The 20,519-nt window shown below is 47.1% G+C and overlaps 3 protein-coding genes across 6 annotated transcripts in view; 1 reads left to right on the top strand and 2 right to left on the bottom strand.

Annotated features, from left to right (window-relative positions):
- The window catches only part of Luc7l (LUC7 like), a 29,789-nt gene extending 22,073 nt beyond the window's left edge, over positions 1–7,716 (top strand). For 3 of the 4 annotated variants that reach the window (XM_060363908.1, XM_060363911.1, XM_060363910.1), the window contains 4 exons: positions 55–143; positions 1,129–1,158; positions 1,732–1,899; positions 3,219–7,716. In XM_060363908.1, coding sequence (XP_060219891.1) covers positions 55–143; positions 1,129–1,158; positions 1,732–1,899; positions 3,219–3,360 — 429 coding nt within the window. In that variant the 3' untranslated portion in view covers positions 3,361–7,716. Of the gene's footprint in view, positions 1–54; positions 144–1,128; positions 1,159–1,731; positions 1,900–3,165 lie in introns of all 4 variants that reach the window. The other variant, XM_060363909.1, reaches the window with a different exon arrangement.
- A 775-nt stretch (positions 7,717–8,491) lies between these two features.
- LOC110544903 (hemoglobin subunit alpha) lies at positions 8,492–9,371 on the bottom strand. Its single transcript, XM_021630690.2, has 3 exons — positions 9,213–9,371; positions 8,888–9,092; positions 8,492–8,734 (listed from the first exon to the last, which is right to left on the bottom strand). Exons 1-3 carry the CDS (start codon positions 9,305–9,307, stop codon positions 8,606–8,608), a joined length of 429 nt encoding a protein of 142 aa, XP_021486365.1. The 5' UTR covers positions 9,308–9,371; the 3' UTR covers positions 8,492–8,605.
- Positions 9,372–18,123: 8,752 nt separating this feature from the next.
- Hbq1 (hemoglobin subunit theta 1) lies at positions 18,124–19,845 on the bottom strand. The gene is made up of 3 exons (XM_021657611.2): positions 19,704–19,845; positions 19,389–19,593; positions 18,124–19,283 (listed from the first exon to the last, which is right to left on the bottom strand). Exons 1-3 carry the CDS (start codon positions 19,796–19,798, stop codon positions 19,155–19,157), a joined length of 429 nt encoding a protein of 142 aa, XP_021513286.1. The 5' UTR covers positions 19,799–19,845; the 3' UTR covers positions 18,124–19,154.
- Between the last annotated feature and the right edge of the window lie 674 nt (positions 19,846–20,519).

Here is a 20,519-nt window from a genome sequence, read left to right as displayed (position 1 = left end):
TGTTTTCTAAAAGTTGTTGCTTTTCCTTTGTTTTCTCATTTTTGATTTATTTAGAAAACTGTGGCTGAAAAGCAGGAAAAGAGAAATCAGGATCGATTGAGGAGAAGAGAAGAGAGAGAGCGAGAGGAGCGCCTGAGCAGGAGGTAAGCATGGACCAGTATTAGGAAACTGCTGTTGGTTGTATTGTAACCTGGAGCATTCAGTGTTTGCTACATATAAAAGTGACATTTATTTACTTATTTTGAGGCAGGGTCTCACTAATGTAATACAGGCTGGCCTCAAACTTGCAGAGATGTGCCTGCCTCCCAAGGACAGATTTAAAAAAAATTTTTTTTCATTCATTCATTATGTATGCAGTGTTCTGCCTGCATGTACACCTGCATACCAGAAGAGGGTACTAGATCTCATTATAGATGGATATGAGCCACCATGTGGTTTCTGGGAATTGAACTCAGGACCTCTGGAAGAGCAGCCAGTGCTCTTAACTCCTGAGCCATCTCTTCAGCCCCCAAGGGCAGTTTTTTATATATATCCTGAACAGTCTGTAACTTGTCTTTTTAGTTTGTTTTATTTATTTATCTATATATCTGTCTATCTATCTATTTATTTTGGGCCAGGATTTCTCTGTATACCCTTGGCTATCTTGGATTTGCTTTGTAGACCAGGCTGGCCTCGAACTCACAGAGATCCACCTGCCTATTCCTTCTAGAGTGCTGGGATTATAGGTGTGTGCTACCTTACCCGGCTTCTATTTGTTGTTTTGAGACAGGGTTTTTCTGTGTATGCTTGGCTGTCACGGAACTTGCTTTGTAAATTTAAGTATCTGCCTCTTCGAAGCAGCCTTAAAGGTATACACATTATCATGTCCAGCTGGCCTTTTGGTTTCTAAGTTAGAGTTGTCCTTTAGCTAGGACAGGCAAAGGGCTTAGAATTTACCTATATTCAGTTTGAGATGCCTGAGAGTTACTCAGGTAAGTGTGTTGGATAAAATTCAAAGAAAAGATGAGGGAGGGTCAAAAGCAACCATGCTCTATCAAAGGATCTCACTGTTGTTTTGGCTTCGGGTTCACAGAGATCCATCTGCCTTTGTCTCCTGGGTATTTATCTTTTTTTTATGTTCTTGTTTAGGTCTGCCTCAAGAACCCGAGATCGAAGGAGGTAGGTTTCCAGATCCATCACAGGGTTCTCAGGTTGAGTGCCTTTTTTCACAGAAACATTTCTTAATAATTGGTATTTACAGTTTCACAAGGATGGATTGTGAATAGTGTGGGAGTTGGTTAAAGCGGAAAGAACACACATGAAGGAAAGAGAGAAGACAGAGAGCCTGCTGAGGCCTACAGACTAATTAGTATCTAAATCCTGTGTTGGGTTTTTTTGTTTTGTTTGTTTGTTTTTTGTTGTTGGTTGGTTTTCTCTGTGTAGCTCTAGCTTTCCTGGAACTCTTGTCAATTTAGAGATCTGCCTGCCTCTGTTTCCCAAGTGTTGGGATTAAAGGCTTTTGCCAACATACCTGGTTAAGGCTGTGCTTTCAAGAAACACTATTCAGGGGAAAGGTTTGAGCATCAGATTAATTTTGGGGAGTTTTTCAGTTCCAAATTGTACATTTGTGGTAGGAAAGAGAAGTCTCAGTAAAGCTGAAGGTCAAGAGGAAAGGAAAGGAATAGAAGGTAGACCTTTGAAGTGTTTGACCCTAGTGCTGTCTTGGCTCTCACAATCATCTGGGTTTTCTAGGTCACGCTCCCGGGATCGGCGACGGAGGCGGTCTAGGTCTGCCTCCCGTGAGCGGCGGAAGTTTTCCCGCTCCAGGTCCAGAGATAGACACCGGCGACATCGCAGCCGTTCCCGGAGCCACAGCCGCGGTCACCGCCGGGCTTCCAGGGACCGGAGTGCAAAATACAAGTAACTACTCTGACTCCCTCAGTAGCTGCAGCCAGGAGTGAGCCCTTTCTCTTTGTGTTCCCGAGGTCTGCTGACGTCTGTTATCGTGCCCTTTTGCCACTACATCTTGTAGGGACAAGGTTGGGCTTGTGGGGAGGCAGGTTCTGGGTGACTAGCACCCAGTGTTGGTGCCGTGAAGAATAGAGTGGCACCCAGTGCGTGGACTAGGGTAGGCCTATTCAGCTCTCACATGGCCCTCTGGGTAGCACTATACTTGCCTGGGCTTTATGTACTTTACTTTGGTAAAGAGCAGCTGAGATTTTTTTTTTTTCTTAAACAGGTCCTGCTTTATTACCTTGTACTTTTTGTTTTGTTTTGAGACAGGCTCTCACTTTGTAACCTTGGTTGGCTTGAACTCAAGATCCTCTTGCTTCAACCTCCCGAGTGCTAAAATGAAAAGTATACCACCATGATTGAGTTGTGTGGTTTTCCATTCTGCTCCTTTTTCATTGTCTTTACATACTGGGTCATATTCCACACATATAACTTTGTTATATTCCCATTTGCTTTGTTTCTGTTAACACTGAAAACTTTCCTTATTAAAATCTTTTCTTTTTATTTATTTATTTTTAAAGATTTATTTTTTATTATGTGTTAGTGTATTGTGTCATGTATTACTGTGTGTGTGTTTGTGTGTGTGTATATTCACATACGTTACTGTTGGAGGACAAAAAAGGATATTGGAACCTCTGTAGCTGGTGACTTTGAGACACCCAACATGGAAGCTGAGAAATGAGCTCAGTCCTTCACAGGACCATCATATCCTGACCTATCTCGCTCCAGCCCCTGAAGCCTTTTCAAATGTTACTTTTTATCAGTTACTTTGAAGACCAGATCTCACTCTATAGCAGAGCCTGGCCTCAGACTCCTGTCTGTCTCACCCTCCTGAGTGTGAGGATTACAGGTATTAGGCACCATACCCAGCTCAAAGGGTTGCCTTTTTCTTTTTTTAATGATTATATGTGTCGTCTGACACCTGATACAATTAAGCTTGGCTGTCTTCTGTTTTGTTAAAAGTCACCTAAAGCCAGGTGGTGATGGCCCACACTTTTAATCCTATCACTCAGGAGGCAGAGCAGTCAGACTCTGAGTTTGAGGCCATTCTGGTCTACAGAAGGAGTTCCAAGACTGCATGGAGAAAGCTTGTCTCCAAAAACCTCAGGGGTGGGGGCATGGCCTTCCCTCACTCAGGGCTAAGAGTCTACCTTTTTGGTTCCTATGCAACAGCCAGCCAGAAAGAGATGGCAGCCTCTGCTGAGCCTCTGGTTCCACTTTCCCAGGTTCTCCAGGGAGCGTTCATTGAGAGAGGAATCCTGGGAGTACGGGCGGAGTGAGCGAGGGCCCACTGACTGGAGGCTGGAGAGCTCCAATGGCAAGACTGCATCGCGGAGATCGGAGGAGAAGGAGGCTGGCGAGATCTGACCCTGGCTCTGGCGCTGTAAATAGTCTGACAAATGCTCAGCACAGCCTAAATTACCCTTTATATTTGCTGGGTACAACTCATTTTTTGTAGTTAAAATTTCTATTGTTTGGCCCTAGCTGTGAGTTTCTAGAGTTGTTCAGAGCTGCTCCTGTGTTTGGGGTTATGTTGTATAGGAACAAATAAATCTGGGGGCTGCCTCCTGACAGCTGTGTTGGAGTGTCTGCTGTCCTCCACTCTAGAGGCACTTCATTAGGACCCTGCACCTGTGGAGACAAAGGCTGGTGCTGCCATTAACTCAGAAAGCTGACAAATGTCTGACCACTTTAACTTTTGGCATCCTACGTGCCAGGGCACTCCCAACACGCTGAGCCAGATGAATGTGGCTTTTCTGCCTGGCCCATTCTGCATCTTAGCTGCTCATCTGCTATCCCAGTGCAGACCATAGAGCGGGCTTTGTGGATGGTAGGGGTGGCCATATTACATACTCATTAAGAAGAGTGTAAGATACCTTAAGAAGAGTGGTATCTGTTATCCTTAGCTCAGATGTGCCATATTGTAGTTCCACTTTGCTACTTAGGTGGAATAAAGACGTAGATGGCCCCTACTTATCAATCAGAAGGTCCTTGGGAGAGGGTTACAGCTTAGGTCAGGTATCATGGGTAAAGTTTACGCCAAGGTAGGCTTGTTGTTACCCACCGAGCATGTTGTTGCTCACAGAGGACCAATGCCTTAAGACTAAAGTGAAGCCCAAATAGAAAGGATCCCTGAATAGGAGCTTCTTTCCTTCGTTTGTATGGGGAGGTGATAGTTAATTTTGGAGGGAACTTTAGTTGCTTGTGTTAAGCATAGAGGCACCTCTCTCCCTGTGACATGGTTGTAAAAGTTTAGATGCTCTTCTTGAGCTGTTGGTTTAATGGTCACACATGGGGTTTGTGATCTTGTAATGTGGTTCCTGTACTGCCCCGGGCTCTCCCCTGCAGGTGGATGTATGTGCGTACCTGCTCTGCTGGTATGTGAAACAGGCTTTCCCTGGTCAGCAGTCTCCATGTGAAAGGAGATAGGGTGGAATATCCTGAAGGATCCACTGGGCCTCAGTACTGTACACAGGTGCTTTGTGGAGGTTTCATTCATCTCTAGCTCCTTGCCCTCCAGGTGGGGCTCAGTTGAGCTTTGCTGCTCTCTCCCTGGAGTGTGGCCTGTAGCTGGGCTTCTTGGTCCAGGTGGACATTTTGACTAGCTGTGGCCACTTAGGGTAGGAACTTGTTTTGTGGACTCTTTGGAGTCTTAACTAGACAGTCCTAACCTCAGAGCCAACATTAACATGTCCTTTTTTGCCTAGATATAAATTTGTATGTGGAGAAACAACTGTTTTGTTTTATCAGGAAGTATAAGTTGGGAATATTTCTGAAATGTGGCCAGAGGATAATCCCTGGCTTGTGAGGCATACAGCTACAGCTACTGGTATTTGGGTAGAGTAGATAGACACCTTCCTTTGGTAGCCTCTTTGTGTATGGTCAGGGTTCTCAGGATTGCAGAAAGGCCTCAGTCTCTTGGGGAAGATGGTCTTACAAGGAAATTATGGCAAAAGTTTTTTTGTTTGTGTTTTTAACTTTTTGTGCAAGGGCAGTCTTGCCTTGATCCCAGACTACTAAACTTCAGGGCTGAAGACACTTTTGCCTCAGCCCCCAAGTAGTTGGCATTAACAACTATGCCAACACACCTGGGTGCTTTATTTTCTTGTTTTGTGTTTTGTGTTTGTTTGGTAGGCAAGAGTTCTATTCTTTCTGTAGAACCAGCTGGCCTCAAACTCAGAGATCTGCTGTCTCTGCCTCCTGATGTTTTCTGAACTAAGTAAACTATGTTTCCTTAATTGGAGATTGCTGGAGAAAGGGAACCAGGAGGACATAGATAACCAGAGATTTGTTGTGTGTGTTTGCAAGGGTGCTGGTAGCACAGGCCAGTATGCAAAAAGTCATAGGGTCTACCATCTGCAACCTGAGGGCCCAGGACAGATGCTGCTGATTAGGTTCCAGGCCAAAGAACTGGGAGAGCCAATAGTTTTTATCCTGCCCCTTGGAAGGCCCAGTAATCAGTAGCACCCACAGGCCAGGGCATAGGAGGAGGTGGATGTCCAGCTCAGAAAGAGTAGATATGCCTTTCCTAGACCCTTTTGTTCTTTGCAGGCCCTTGGTGATGCCTAGTGCATTGAACAAAGAAGTCATAATTCTGGCTGATGAGTGTAATGCTTCTCTGAAATCCACAGTTTTCCCCATGTCATATGTGTGTCATGCATGTGCTCTGAGAGGTGATTTCACAGTTTCTTCTATTTGCTGATACAGGACTTAGTTTGCTTTATGTTGAGTAAGAGCTGAAAGATGGATGTGTAGGACATATTTCTGTGTCTGGGATATAGCAATGGAGGCAGGGCAGCAGGTTACAGTCAGGTTTCTTCAATGACTGTGACTGATTCTGAGGCATTACCTTCTCTCTGAAATCATATGAAAACAGGGTTTGGTAGCCCCTGGTCCCTGTACCTAGATGATAGGTGCTGGGGCTGGGGACCCATTTCCTACCCTAGGTCTGTCCCACAAGCCTTTTGATGTTGGAAGTTATTTTTGTCTTGTCTGGTGTAGGTCAGCCTTGTGCCAACAGGTGGCACTGTCCTATTTTTGGAGACTGTCTTAGATGTTCTGGCACCTAAGCTCCTAGGTCAGGAGGATGAGCATGAACATGAAGCATCCCAGGATAAGAGTCCTGTCTGATCAAGCAAGACGATTACTGCACTTATGGGACCTGTGATTCTTGCCTGTTACTCTCTGGGGGACAAAAGGCCCAAGGTGGCCAAATCCAGCCTCAATATTTTTGATGATTAACCCTAGACCTGCCAGGTTAGAGGCCTCTTGAATCTCCTAATGTCCCAAGGTCATTGTAACAGGTAAAAGACTGGGCCTTCATTGTATTTCCTTGGGGAATCTGTAATGATTGGAGCTTGGCTTAACTGCAATGGAAGGGTAGTCTCTAACTACGCAGATATGAGAGAGAGGAGATGCAGGGTATTCCCCTTGGAGAACCCATTGCCAGCTCAGCAGAACTTGGAAGCCCGTACTTAATATGGCTCAGGAACATCACTATCTAGGCCTGTATGGTGGAACAGAAGTTTCCAGAGTAGGGCCAGGCGCCAGGCAGAGGTTAACAGGCTGACAATGGCCTGTTAACAAACGACATTATAGCCATGTCTGATGTGGATAAGTCAGTGAAGCTCTGGGAAAGGTGGTTTACCTTGACCAGGGCCTCCAGCAATAGCAGAGTCAGCCAGCCACTTAGCTGTGGGGGCTTTAAATCTGCAGTCTGGTCCTGGGATGTGTGAGCTCTGCTTTTTTCCAAAGTTAACTGGCCTGAGAGCCTTAAATTTCCCTGGACTCTAAAGCCTCACATTTTTCCTGCCTGGCATGCATTATTAGAATACACTGAATCTTAGTGTGTGTTTTGTCATTGTCAGTATCTTCTGCCTACTGAGTCCTTAACACTCTTCCTTGGGTTTGTTTCCTGCTAAAATAAAAGTAATTACTTCTCAAATCATTAAATGGACAGCTGTTAGGTGTGTGGCTCCTAGCACATGTTCCTTTCAGAACAGTAATATTTATAGAATGCTGTGATATATTCCAGTGAGGATTCCAAACTATAGCAAAGCTTTGTAAGTCGAACTACATTATAGCCATCTCTGATGTGTATAAGTCGGTGACGTTTATATATCCACAGTTGTGCAGTTATCACTGTTACCAAGTTGTAGGATGTTTTCATCCAGACAGAAACTCCAGTCCACTAACTATAACTTTCCAGCTTCTTCCTGAAGCCTCTGGCAACCAAGAACCTGTTTTCTGTCCCTATAGTTTGCTCATTTGGGTATTTAACAAACATGGGCTCATGCCCTGGATGGCTTTTGGTGTGTTGGTTTCCTCTATTCAAAGTGTCTGCAAAACTCAGCCTCGTAACCTTTTCTTGGGTAAAGACTTCCATTCTGAGTGTAAGCAACATGTTAACGTACTCACTCTGATGGTTCACCTGATTAGCTCGATGGGTTTAGAATCACCATGAAAACATAGCCAAGTGGTCTATGAAGGTATTTTCAAGAGTTTCAGTGAGAAGACGAACCCAGAATATAGGATGCACTATCCTATATGTTGGGTCCTAGACTGAATAAAAAGGAGGAAAAGAGCTGAGCACCAGCCATCGTCTCTGCTTCCTGACTGCAGATGCAATGTGACCGGCTGCCTTAAGTTCCTGCAACTCTGACTTCCCACCACAAGGACTGTACCCTTATACTGTGAGCCAAAATAAAACTCCTTCCCTCCGTTGCTCTTGTCAGGTATTTTGTCACCTAATGGTGCTTATGATGTGCTACAGCTGCCTCTAGGACTAGCACTTGATGGTCTGTAGTGGGTATTTTCCAAAGATGTCTCATGAGCCCACAGAAAAGGACACTGCTGTTTCTACAAAGAGTTACTAACATAGCCAGCCCTGACTTGGTAGTTCTTCCTACCAAGGGATTTTTGTCTTCCTGTATAGCCCTTGAGATCCATCTCTCAACCCAGGGATTTATATGAGGTCTGAGGGTGTACTGATACCAAGCCTGATAAACCAAAACCCAGGGCTGCTCTGCAGGGTGGATGTATGTCTAGGTGAGCATTGGGCCAATTTTTGTATATGTGTCTGCATGAAATGAAGGGTACTAGTGGAGAAGGAACTTGTATTCCAGCAAATTAACGTAGAACCTGAGGCACTGTGGGGCCAGGGGTTGTTCAGAAATCCTGGGCAGAGGGCTCTGGTTGGCCCCTCTTCTCTCCATCTCTCTGCCCTGCCTCAGCACAGGCAACCTAACTCCTAGACTCTAGGCCCTATAAAAGTGCTCAGCCTGTAGGTTGAACTCCTTTAGGATATTATGCCACATTGCTAATAGCAAAATTACACTTACGAAGTAGCAGTGAAATAACTATAGTTGGGGGTCAGCACAACATGAAGGAATGTATCAAAGGGACAGCATTCCAAAGGTTGAGAAACTGCTTTGGGCCTAAAGGCTTTCCCGAACCAGTCCTAGCACCTTTACAGATGCAGAGAACCAGGCACACAGGCTTTTTCCTACTCAGGCTTTATTCAAAGACCAAGAGTCATACAGGTGCGAGGGAGGGAGGCTGGCCCGGGTGGAGGGCAAGCCAGCCGGGCAGGAGGCAGCCCAGAGACTCCAGCTTAACGGTACTTGGAGGTCAGCACGGTGCTCACGGAGGCAAGGAATTTGTCCAGAGAGGCGTGCATCGCGGGGGTGAAGTCAGCAGGGTGGTGGCCGGCCAGGGTCACCAGCAGGCAGTGGCTCAGGAACTGCGGAGACAGGAAGGGTCAGTCCATGGCAGTCCGCGGACGCCCTGCTGCCCTGGGCTCCCCTTTCTGGAACCCCTGTGTCCCCTGCCCCGAGCACGAGGACATGCCCTCCCTAGGGACCCCAGAAGCCCCCTGCCAGGCTCGGGCACACACCTTGAAGTTGACGGGGTCCACACGCAGCTTGTGGGCGTGCAGGTCACTCAGAGAGGACAGGGCACCGGGCAGGTCATCGAGGTGGCTTGCGGCGGTGGCCAGCGCGTCAGCGACCTTCTTGCCATGGGCCTTGACCTGGGCGGAGCCGTGGCTTACATCAAAGTGAGGGAAGTAGGTCTTGGTGGTGGGGAAGCTAACGAACATCCTATGCGAAGAAGGTGGGAGGAGAAGTTGAGGCCACAGGAAAGCAAGTTAAGAGCTGCCCACTGAGCGCCAGGTTTGTCTTGGGTCCCACCGACCTTGCAGAACCAAAGCCCCATCTCACCTCTCTAGGGCCTCCGCACCATACTCAGCACCATGGCCGCCAATCTTGCCCCAGGCGGTCTTGATGTTGGTCTTGTCGTCAGGGGAGAGCACCATGATGATCTCTTTCTTCCTGAGTCTGTGAGAATCAGAAGTGTGTTGAGCCTGTAGCAAGCCGCACTTATAAGCCTGCAGCGCCTGGGACACGCCCTCGGGGAGGCTCCCCTTGGCTGGCCTGTGAGGAGAGGAGAGCTGCAGAGCAGGCTGATAATGGGCCCCCGGGGTGGGGGCCTCTTCGGGGCATCAGAGAATCCTGATCCCCCGCCGGGATGCTTCTTGCCTTTCCTAAGTCTCTCATGATTGGTGTTTGGGAAGAAGTAAGGGTCCCACTGCCTTGGACAGAGAAGCAAGTCGCTCAGACCAGCCTGAGCAGTACCCATCCCCCTCTACCTCCCACTGGATCCCAGTTTCTCTCCTTCCTAACCAATACACTCTCTGCTTTGGCCCCAGCCCCAGGCTTCACCCTGATTCTGAGAACAAGAAGGGGAGAATGCTAGCGACCCACAGAGGAACCCTCCTGCTGTCCTTTCTACCCTCTCCCCTCTCTCTTCCCCTTTGTCCACTCTCTCCTCTCCTCCTTTTTTTTCTTCTTTTATTTCCCTGTGTCTCCTTTACTTTTTTTTTTTTTTTTTTTTTTTGTGGCCAAGTCTTGCTGTATTGTCCAGGCTGGCCTGGAATCCTTTGGCTCAAGTGAATCTCCTCGCTCAGCCTTCTGGGTACCTGGAACTGCAGGAGCAAGTCACCAGACTCTGACTTTCATCTTAGCTGCCCCTTGCTATAGTGGATAAATAAGGAAACGGTGAGAGCTGGGTTTGGTGTCACACATGGGGAAACTCAGGTACTGACACCTGAGGCAGGAGGATTGCCTGAGCCCATGAATTTAAGGTCAGCCTCTGCAAAAAGTGTCAGGTGCAGGGAGCTGGAGAGATGGCTCAACCTGAACATTGGCTGTTCTTCCAAAGGTCCTAAGTTGAATTCCCAGCAACTGCATGATGTCTCACAACCATCTATAATGAAATGAGATCTGATGCCCTCTTCTGGCATACAGGCAGAACACTGTATAAAAAAAAAAAATCTTTAAAAAAAAAGTATCAGGTGTCCTGGCCCATGCCTGTAATTCCAGGGAGGCAGAGACAGATGGATCTCTGTGAGTTTGAGGCCAGAGCATGGTCTATAAAGCAAGTCCAGAACAGCCAGGTCTGTTACACAAAACAAACAAACAAAATGTCTGGGGAATAAGTTTTTCTTTCTTTTTTTTTTTTTCTTATTCTTTTATTTTTCTCTCTTCTCTCTCTCCATTTCTTTCTTTTCTTGTGTGTGTGTAAAATTGTTCTGCTGTGATCTATGTTGTATTCTTAGCTGTATGGGTCAAATGATATTTCAAAAGAAGTGGCATGTATTAGGACTCTCCTACTGTCCCCTGAGAGGATCTCTTGAGGGCTAGTCCTTCCCAGGACAAAGGCATTGATCCAAAACTTCTCTGCAACTCTTTTCTTTTGCTCTTCTCCCCCACTACAACTTCTGAAAGGTTCCTGGGCCAAGGCAGTAGGACCATACTCTGTTGACATGTCAGGGACCCAGACAACTCAGGTGTTCACACATTTTATTCAGACCAAGAGGTGCAGTTTTAGTACAGGAAGGACCTGGTCATGGGCCAAAAGGACGAGCTTGTGCTGTAGCTGGAGGTTAGCATTGTATTCACAGCAGCAAATAATCTTGTCCGTGGAGGTATGAGTCTCAGGAATGAGTGATTCACTCATGTTGCTTGGCCATACTTAGCGGCATGCTTGGCTCAGAGGGAACATAGTCAGCGGCTGTGGGCAGCACAGGGGCTTCTCTAGGCTTCGGTAAGGGCCCAGCAGTGCCTCAGCACCCAGGTCTCTGCCATGCAGGTGGTGGACAAGGATGTAATTCACATCCGACATGGCAGTGCAAAGGTTATCTAGATGGCCTGAGGTGTTGATGGCCTTGGGCTGCTACCTTGGCAGAGAGGGGCTCATGTCCTAGTTAAGGAAGTAGGTCTTGAGGGTGGGAGAGTTCTGGAAATTTTTTTTTATAGGAAGAAAGGCAAGAGACAGAGATTGAGTGATGGAAGGACACCTTTGCACTCCAGAGACCTGGCAGGGCAGGTAGGTTTCCTTACCTCTCTAGGGCTTCTGTGCTAAAATGTACTGCTCGTCTTGATTAAGGTTTATCTTCATTAGCACATGCCATAGTGGGTTCTTTAGAGTGTGTTTCAGAATGCTGGACCCAAAGAGTACTGGGTATGTTATCTGTAGCTAGGGTGGGAGTATGTGAGGGACCAGCTACCAGCACATGCTTCAGCTTGGTCACCCTTAATGCCACAGGGTGGGTCTACAGTGGGCTGCCATCACCTTGTTCACTGACTCCTTTTTCCTGCTCCCGTCCCTGCCAGATAGCTGTCTGGGAAGCCCAGAGGTCCCATTGCCTTTGGCAGAACTGCCTCATATTATGCTTTCTCCACAACGTCTCTTCTTACCCTTTTCTTGTTTTTGCCATAGCCCCAACCACAAGCTTCATCTGGACAAGAAAGATAAGGTACTGGGGACTCAGAGGCACAAGGAATGCCTGCCCCTGGCCTGAGCCTCCCTTCTCTCTCCACACTGTTTCAGTCTTTCCTCCCTGAGAACCTTGAAGTGTAAGTCTTAGTCTCAGAGAGCATAGAGCAGCCAAATTCCTCTTGTTTTCTTTCTTTTCTCCCTCCTCTTTTCAACCTCTTCTTCTCCTTTCCTTTCTTCCTTCCTCTACCTTTCTTCTTTCCCACCTTTTTTCCTCCCTTCCTTCATCTCTCCTTCTCTCCAGACATGTCTTTCTTTAGACTTAATGACACTAGGCAAAGTCCCAAACTTTACTTCAGCCTTTTCTGGGTGGAGAGATAAGATAGAGACTCTCCCTCTTGATAACACAGAAGGGTGTGAAAGTTTGGGTGGACGTCAGCTTGTTTCTTACATGTTTTCCTACATATAAATACAACTGAGGTGGCTGCAGAGATGGCTCAGCAGTGAAGAGTGCTTGCTGCCCTTCAGAAGACCTGAGTTTGGTTCCCTACACCCATGTGAGGTGGATTACAACTACCTGTAACTCAGCTCTAGCTTTGGGGGATTTGACACCCACTTCTGACCTCTGTGGGCATCTGCACATGTGGCATACATACAAACATGCATAAATAAGATAAATAAAAATGGGTTGGCTGTGAGGGGAAAAGTCAAGACGAGTCTTCAGGGGAGAAGAAAGAACTGCCCAGGTATTTAAAACAGTCCTTGCCCAGAAACTGGTAAATGTGGTACTTGCCAACCTCCTGAAAGCTGTGGCCAGTGCAACATACACTGGCTCCTTCCAGGAAAAGCCTGGAAACCTAAGTCAAGTTCCGGAACACAGAAGCCAGGTAGGCTGTCTAAGAAACCAGTCTAGAGCCAGTGGCTTCAAACCCAGGACAAGAGAGTTCTAGCTCCTGCTAACAACCAAGGAAGTCACACAAGCGAGGCTTCTGAAGTGACACCAGTTCTCAGACTCCTTTCAGAGCAACTGCGTTGTACAGCAATCTGCTGCTTAACTGTCCTTCCTGCCAGCCTGCAGCTACACAAGCCATTCTTCCCCAGCCCGTGTTTGCACAGGGATATTTATTTATTTATTTGTTTGTTTAAGACAGTGTCTCACTGGCCTAGAACTTGCTCTGTAGATCAGGCTGGCAGTGAACTGACAGGAATCTCTTTACTTCTGCCTTTGGAGGGCTTTGATTAAAAACATGTGACACTATGCCTGCACATATTCACTTTTGATAAGATTTTCGACTTACGCTATTTGTTCCTATAGTTCCCTTTACTGTTTTTTAGAGATTTATCTAATTCAAAAATATATAGCTGGGTTTGGTGGTGCAATGTTTTAATCCCAGCACTTGGGAGGCAGAGGTAGGCAGATCTCAGTGAGTTCAAGGCCAGCCTGGTCTACAAATTGAATTCCAGCACAACCTGGCAGTTATACAGAGAAATCCTGGCTTGAAAAAAAAAATATGGCTGGAATGGAAAGAAGGCTCAGCTGTTTAGAGGATGTGTTGTTCTTGGGGAGGACCTGGGTTCAGTTTTTAGCTCCTACAGTACCTACAATGGTGGCTCACAACCATCTGTAACTCCAGTTCCAGGGGATCTGACACCCTCTTCTGACCTCCATGGTCAGTCACAAGGCACAAACATGGCGCATAGATGCATGCAGGCAAAACATTCATACACATAAAACAATTTCTTTTTTCAAGTCAGATTTCTCTGTGTAGCCTTGGCTGTCCTGGACTCACTTTGTAGACCAGGCTGGCCTTGCACTCGCAGCGATTCACCTGGCTCTACCTCCTGGAGATTGGAGATGAGAAAAACATTTCTTAAAAGGATTTATTTCAAAGAAAATTACATTTCAGGAACTGGAGAAATGGTTCCGCAGTTAAGGACATTTCTCTTGAAGAGGACTTGGCTTTGCTTCCCTCATGGCAGCTCACAACCTCTGGAACTCCAGTTCCAGGAGATCCAACACCTCCTCTTCTCTCCTCAGGCCCCTCTGTGGTAATAGTGCACATATATACGCTCAGGCACGCACGCACACACATAAAAACTTTTAAATAAAACTAAATTAAAACAGTCTGTCTAATATAATCAAATAGGAGCTTTTTAAAAACATTTGCCTGAACAAAGACGCCACTAATAGAGATGCTATCGGAAGGAGCAAAGCTCACAAGGCCTCAACCCTAGACAAAGGACTTTATGCAACTAAGGGAAGCTGAGAGCAGGAGGAAGAGTCTTCCCCAGGGGAAGAGCACAGCGATTGGTTATCCAACTCCAAATGGTCAGTCGGCCTGGGAAACATGTACATATAAGTAAAATTATATGACCAAAGCAGGCTGTATTTAGGAATATATATAGATATATACATACATATGGGACATAAATTTAAAAGAGATGGAGGAAGGTTGTACATGGAAGCCATAGAAGGGAGAAAGAGAAAGATTGTGTAATTATATAATCTCAAAAAAAATTAGTGTTTGATAACATATATATATATATATGCACACATGGAGAGACATACACTAAATGATTTACTTTTTTCCTTTAGTCTTTTTGAGACAGGGTTTTTCTGTTAAATAGCCCTGGCTGTCCTGGATTCACCCTGTAGACCAGGCTGGCCTGGAACTCACAGGGATCCTCCTGCTTCTGCCTCCTGAGTGCTGGGATTACAGGCATCAGCCACCACACCCTGCTAATTTAAACATTTTATTTTTTTTTCAGTTCTGCTGTTATCTATAGTTAGTGTTTATGTGGGTTTTGCTTATGTAATCATTTGTAGTTTGGGAGCCAGTGAGAGGGCTCTGCCAGTAAAGGCGCTTGCCAATAAGCTTGCTAATCAGAGTTGATTCCTGGAACCCTTATGACAGAAGAAGAGAGCCAAGTCCCGCAGATTGTCTTCTGACCTCCGCACAAGTACTGAGCCATTCGCATTGGCACACTGAAACAGGAGGTACTTGCTGGAGAGATGGCTCAGGGGTTAGGAGCACTGGCTGTTCTGCCAGAGGTCATGAGTTCAATTCCCAGCAACCACACAGTGGCTCACAACCATCTCTGAGATCTGGTGCACCTCTTCTGGTGTGCAGGTACGAATGTAGGCAGAACATTGTATACATAATAAATGAAATAAATAAGTCTTTTTAAAAAAGAAAAAAGTATTTTATTTTATTATTTTTATTCACATATATATTTGTATGTGCCTGTGTGAAGTGTCATTGGCAGCCAGGGTCATCAGATCTTCCTGCAACTGGACTTTCAAGCTCTTGCGAACTGCCTGATGCGGACGCTAAGAATCTAATATGGGTCCTGTGTAAGAGCAGAATATCCTCATAATTGCTAACCCATAACTTCAGCCTTAATTTGTTTCTTTCTTTCTTTACTTTTAATTTTGAGGCAAGGCCTCACCGTGAGCCCTCAGTGGCCTGGTACTCACTATGTAGGTGGTCTTGAACATACAGAGATCCAGCCTCTGTCTGCAGTGTGCTGAGAGTAAAGACATATTCCACTATGTATCACCATGTGTCTTTGTTTTGTTTTCATATGTGAGAGCCAGGGCTGCAGAGACAGCTCAGAGGTTAGGAGCACTGGCTGCTTTCCCACAGGACGTGGGCTTGGTTTCCAGCACTCATGTGGCAACTCACAACCATCTCATCTCCAGTTCCAGGGGCTCCAACACCCTCTTCTGACCTCCAAGGACACTGCATGCACATAATATACAGTAAGCCAGCCATGTCTACACAGCCAGTTCCAGGTCATCCAGAGCTAATTGTAGGAAGTGTGTATCAGTTTAAGTGTTTGTGCATGCGTGAATACAGGCGCCTGTGAAATCCAGAAGGGGGCATGAGTTCAGTCAATCCCTTTGAAGCTGGCATTTTAGGTGGGTATTGGCTACCTGGTGTTCAGTTGTGGGAAATGAACCTAGGTCCTCTGCAATAGGTGTTCTTCTCTGCTGAGCCATCTCTCCAACCGCCTCTTCTGCGATTTTGATTCTGTGATTATCTAAGTCCGAGTTTGTGCTATAGACATAGAACTGTATCTGTCTGTAGATGAGTTTAAGGTAGTTCTTAGTAGTCCCTCCACTGCTTGTTTCCTAACCTTGTTTCCTCAGTTACCCTTATTCTGTTCAGTAAACTGGATGCATGTCAGTCATTTGGGGAGTCTCTTGGTACCATCCTACTTCATAGGGATACTCTGTATTTATTCACCCCGGAAAAAGCCACAGTACAGCCTCAGTGTCAAAAAATGGGAACAGGAAGTCGGGTCCCATCCCAGAGATGGGGATCATGAGCTCATGAGATGCAGCAAGAAGGAACAGATGCTGTGCTGTGGGTTTCCCAGAAGTACCTTCTGCTGAGGCCAGCCCAGCCCCTGTCTCTCGTCAAGCTGCTCTGCTCTCTGGGGGATAGTGTATTGGTAGGTCCTGGAATCATCTGGCTGGAAAGGGATGGGACTCAGTGTTTCTGGCACCTGCCCTTGCATCTTCACCATCTAGTTTTGGTTGTGAGCTTAGTCGGTAGTAATGGCTGAGCCATCTCTTCAGCCAACAGACTAGTTTTGTTTTGGTTTGGTTTTACTTTGCTTTTTGTTTGCTGGTTGTTTTGTGATACTGAAGATCAAACCTTTGCCTGTGCAAGACAGGGGCTCTATTCCTGAGCTATATCTCTGGTCCTGTCGTGTGTGTGTGTGTGTGTGTGTGTGTTTCTAAGGTGAGTGTTTTATACAGCTCAGACAGACTTTGAACCTAAGATCTCCCTGCCTTGGGCTAGGAAGTTAGCAAGTTAGCACTACCTCAAAGTCTTGTTCTGTTTTGGTGTTTGTATGTTTAGCTAGTATTGGTCGGTGATATTTCAATGGAAACTGTTCATCTTAGGACTTTTCTCCTTTCCTCAACACAGGGACATAGGTCAACACCTTTTCTACAGGTATTGAACTAGCCTCACTCCTTTCCTGAAGCCACAGAAAAAGTAGAACCATGCCCAGCGTTGACGAATGAGAGACAGGGAGAATCCAGACATATGCAGATTTATTGAGGTGTATGATGGGGCTGAAAGGAAGGCCTGGCTGGAGCTAGTGGGGATTGAACACACTGATCCTCCTACTTAATTGAAGGTTCTTAGTTGAAGGTTCTCCCCATGCTCAAGGCAGCAAAAACCTTGTTCAAAGATGCCTGAACCAAAGGTGGGTGTGAATTTTCCCTGGTTACACCTGGGGGTGTGAGTTCTCCCTGTCATCTCAGAACAGAGGGGAGCCACAGGACCCCTTCCCAAACTTCAGTTTGGTTCTTTCTGGTTGGGGAGACACTGAAGAGAGACTATCCCTACTTGGAGAACACAAATGTGTGATATGTGTGTGTGTGTGTGTGTGAAAGCCTGAGTGGATTCCAGCTTCTTTCTTTCTTTCTTTCTTTCTTTCTTTCTTTCTTTCTTTCTTTCTTTCTTTCTTCTTCTTCTTCTTCTTCTTCTTCTTCTTTTTTTTTTCATGATAAGGTTTCTCTTTGTAAGCTTGGCTGTACTGGACTCACTGTGTAGACCAGGTTGGCCTTGAACTCGAACTCAGAGATCTGACTGCCTCTACCTCACCAAATGCTGGGATTATAGGTGTGTGCCATCACATCTGGCTTCCAGCTTGTTTCTTAAGTGTTTCCCTACATTTTCATAAAGGTAGCTTATCTGCGAGGCAAAGAGGTAGCTCATGGGAGTAGAGGAGAAGAAATTACCCCTGTGTTCAAAGAGGCTCCTGTTCAGAGAGCAGGGTATGCAGTGTGTGTTCATGTACAGGGGAGAGACCATACCACCTAAAAAGCTGTATCCAGCTACCGAGGCTGGCACTCTCAGTCCTAGGGTCTACCAACCAAGATCCTACTGTATTCGTAAGGATCAACGTCCAGGCAGGGTGTGCAAGATGCCAGCCTAGGGCCAGGGTCTCAGACTGGGACAGTGGCATTTGTGGCTGCTGCTAACAGCAGGAAAGTAGGCCCAGAAGGAGGTCCTAGTAGCCGGGGGTGGATCAAGAGAATGGGACAATGAGCTGGGTATTGGGCTAAAGAAAGGTACCTATTTGCCTCATGAGCTACAACAAGAAAGAATACTGTTGTGCTGTGGGTGCCCTCAGCAGCACCCTGCTGTGACCTGCCTCTCTGGTCGGCTCTCTCAGGGCTACTGTGAGCGACCAGGACTCTCTACATTCCTACCGTCTGATGGGAAAGAGCAAGGATCAGAGCAAATCTGGCACCTGTGACTATACCAGAACAGGTATAATCATATATCTGTATAGCAGACACATACAAGCAACGACAGACTCACTAGGGTGTCCGAACAGCCCAGGTTTGCTGTGCTGTCGTGTTTTTATTTGGTTTGGTTGTTGCATTGCTGGGGAGGAAAGGAAGCCAGGAAACAGAGAAGGGCTCTAGCACCAATACACCCCCAGACATGCTTTCTTTATGCCGTGAATCTGAGCAGAGGTGAGAGAAAGGCCCAACCAAAAGCCCAGGGGAGGGTGATGGCTGGGGAACGAGCCATTGTTTGGAGTATTGTCACTTAGGCTGACCTGTGACCTCTGTACCTGTCACCGTTCTCTGGTGTGACTAAGGCTGCAGACTTGCATTTGTGTCATAGACCTCCGCAGTGGAGACGGCGCGTGAGCCAGCCTCCTCTGACGCTTAGGGCCATGTGAAGGTGCTATAGCTGGCCCTAAGCTGCAGGTGACACTCTTGTCACTGCCCAGCCCACTGTCCTTTGCAGTGCATTCTACAGCACCTTTCCTCCTATTCTAATCTAAAGGCTGAATTCATTCGCAGCGTGCCCGTGTCTTCCCCAGGCCGCTTAGAGCACGCTGTGCGGGAGGCCTTTCTCCCATCACCAACACAGAAAACAAACAAAAGGTTAGATTAAAATAAAAAGAGCCTCTGTGGAGCCACGCGTGATGGGGCATGCCTTGTAATCCATTTACTGGTGGTTGGAGAGTGGGGAATGGGTGGGTTGGAGATGGGGCTTGAAACAGAAGGCTCAGCAGTTCAAGACCAACCTAGTCCGTATTATGGATTTGGGAGACCAGCCTGGGATACATGAGAGACCATGAAACCTATCCCAAAGACAAAAACAAAACAACAAAACAAGGAACTGCCGACTTTCCTTTGAGGTCTCTGACGCCAGCTTAGCTGTAATTCCAGCCTCTTGTAACATTACTTTGGGATACCAGGAGCGGGGTGTACATTTCTCCTGTGTCCCTCTGTAGACAAGACAGCGATGTAGCCCCTGGGGAGGTTTGCTCAGATTTTGCGAGGTTGAGGAAGGGCGTGGCTGGAGACCACACCGCTGTCATGCACCCTCAGGTCCCTCAGGTCAGCGATACTTGGAGACCAGTGTCGAAGTCACGTGGCTCAGAAACTTGTCCAGGGAGGCGTGCATCTGCGGGCTGAAGTCTCCAGGATAGTGCCGGACCAGAGTCACCAGCAGACAGTGGCTGAAGAACTGAAGAAAGAGAACCGCCCCGCCTTGCATTTATCTCTCCCCGCCGAGCCTCGAGGGGAACCGCATCTCCAGCGACCACAGGCGCAGCCCAGACCCAGGGCTCACCTCAAAGTTGACGGGGTCCACGCGGATCTTGTGCGCGTGCAGATCGCTGAGAGCAGACAGAGAAGCGGGCACGTCATCCAGGTGGTGGGCAGCGAGAGTCAGTGCCTCGGCCACCTTTTGGGCATGGGCTTTAAGCTGGCTAGAGCCTGGCCTCAGGTCCAAGTGTGGGAAGTAGGTTTTGGTGGAGGGGAATGCCGCGAAGGTCCTGTGGGAAGACTGCGGGTTGGGCGCATCCGGACTGGGAGGTATAGAGAGCCCGCCTTCGCCCCGCAGCCCATTGGGAGGTGAGCCTGAGGGCGCCCGACGTATCCATACCTCTCCAGGGCCTCGGTCACGTAGATTCCGACGTTGCTGCTCATCTTCTTCCATAGCGCGAGGACCAGCGCTCGGTCGGCCTGGGACAGAGCCATCCTCACCGACAGTGACCTTGCACTGCGCCCTGGTTGTTATCAAAGATGCCCCGAAACCCAAGATGCCGCCAGGGGGCGCTGCAGCCTTCTAGGTCTCCTACGCGTTTCCAGATTCTGCCTGGCCGTGCAGCCCTCTGTCTCCTTGGGCCCCAAAGCCTCACATTTTAAAGTATTTACTATACGGACAACGGTACCTATCATGCACTACCAGATTACAGTGGACTTTAGTGTGCATTTTGGCACTATCTATCCTTCCTCCTGAGTTCTTCGGCGACTTCATAAGCTTTCCCTTCTCTCTAGCTATTGAAAAGTATTGCTTCTTCTTGGCGTAATTCTCCCTGGAGGAGTCCATACCCATGCTTGGGTTTATCTTACATTTTTTTTCTCTCTTGGAGCACGTCTCTTTTCATTAAATACCACAGAGTTAAATCTACATTTAATTATGGAGAGATGGCTCAGCACTAGTTACAAGATGGCTCAGTTAGTTAAAAGTACTAACTGCTCTTCCAGAGGACCAGGGTCCCAGCACCCACATGGTGACACACAGTTGTCTGTAAGGTCAGATCCAGTGGATCCGAAGCCCTTTTCTGTCTTCCACAGTCATGCAAGTAACTCACAGACACCCAACAGGCAAACCACCCACACGTATAAGATAAAAATCAATTAAATTTAAATGTACATAAAAAAAAACCCTTTAAAATGAGTGTATGGTACAGGTACG

This window comes from Meriones unguiculatus, chromosome 11, assembly GCF_030254825.1.
Source record: "Meriones unguiculatus strain TT.TT164.6M chromosome 11, Bangor_MerUng_6.1, whole genome shotgun sequence".
Lineage (NCBI taxonomy): Eukaryota > Metazoa > Chordata > Mammalia > Rodentia > Muridae > Meriones > Meriones unguiculatus.
The sequence above is the reverse complement of the archived record's forward strand: the minus strand, read 5'-3'. Positions and strand labels throughout refer to the sequence as shown.

What these genes read in the sequence shown, in the direction of transcription:
- Hbq1 (XM_021657611.2), bottom strand. Translation starts at nt 19,798, where the DNA reads ATGGCTCTGTCCCAGGCCGACCGAGCGCTGGTCCTCGCGCTATGGAAG. An exon ending in GTGACCGAGGCCCTGGAGAG is followed by an intron (nt 19,594 to 19,703) that starts GTATGGATACGT and finishes GTCTTCCCACAG; the next exon opens with GACCTTCGCGGCATTCCCCT. An exon ending in TGGACCCCGTCAACTTTGAG is followed by an intron (nt 19,284 to 19,388) that starts GTGAGCCCTGGG and finishes CTCTTTCTTCAG; the next exon opens with TTCTTCAGCCACTGTCTGCT.
- LOC110544903 (XM_021630690.2), bottom strand. Translation starts at nt 9,307, where the DNA reads ATGGTGCTCTCCCCTGACGACAAGACCAACATCAAGACCGCCTGGGGC. An exon ending in GGTGCGGAGGCCCTAGAGAG is followed by an intron (nt 9,093 to 9,212) that starts GTGAGATGGGGC and finishes TTCTTCGCATAG; the next exon opens with GATGTTCGTTAGCTTCCCCA. An exon ending in TGGACCCCGTCAACTTCAAG is followed by an intron (nt 8,735 to 8,887) that starts GTGTGTGCCCGA and finishes CTGTCTCCGCAG; the next exon opens with TTCCTGAGCCACTGCCTGCT.